The sequence below is a fragment of the Eimeria mitis genome, genomic scaffold (assembly GCF_000499745.2).
Source record: "Eimeria mitis Houghton genomic scaffold, Emh_scaff1534, whole genome shotgun sequence".
Lineage (NCBI taxonomy): Eukaryota > Apicomplexa > Conoidasida > Eucoccidiorida > Eimeriidae > Eimeria > Eimeria mitis.
This window is the reverse complement of record NW_013569681.1, coordinates 1,418-1,878: the sequence shown is the minus strand read 5'-3', so window position 1 is coordinate 1,878 and position 461 is coordinate 1,418. Positions and strand designations below refer to the sequence as shown.

The 461-nt window shown below is 61.8% G+C and overlaps 1 protein-coding gene across 1 annotated transcript in view; it reads right to left on the bottom strand.

Annotated features, from left to right (window-relative positions):
• The window catches only part of EMH_0039050 (uncharacterized protein), a gene marked incomplete at both ends in the record, with an annotated part of 1,362 nt that overhangs the window by 206 nt on the left and 695 nt on the right, over positions 1-461 (bottom strand). The window contains one exon of the mRNA XM_013495354.1: positions 3-370. Within this exon, the coding sequence (XP_013350808.1) occupies positions 3-370 (368 nt within the window). The remainder of the gene's footprint in view (positions 1-2; positions 371-461) is intronic.

Sequence of the window (461 nt, the reverse complement as noted above, 5' to 3'; positions counted from 1 at the left end):
AGCAACACAATGCTGGTGTGTTTGCTGCCGCTGCCTCGTGCTGCTGCTGCTGCTGCTGCTGCTGCTGCTGCTGTTGTTGCTGCTGCTGCTGCTGCTGCTGCTGCTTGTACCCCGGCAAGGCGCAGTTGTTCAAGTACCTGAAGGCCCCCAAAAGGGCCTCCTGCACACTCCTCCACGCCAACCGTCTCAGCCGCTGCAGCGCCTCCGCAGTCAACAGAGGGGGCCCCCCGGGGGCCCCAGGGCCCCCGGGGGCCCCTGGGGACCCCAATGTTTGTTGCTGCGTCCCCGAGACAGCATCTGCAGCGCATGCCATCAGAAGCACATCTGCTTGAGCTGCTCTTGTAGACCAATGGTCATGCACCCCTAAACCCTAAACCCTATGCCCTAAACCCTAAACCCTAAACCCTCAAACAACGAGGGGGCCCAGGGGGCCCCTTCATCGTCTCGTGTTTATCGTACCG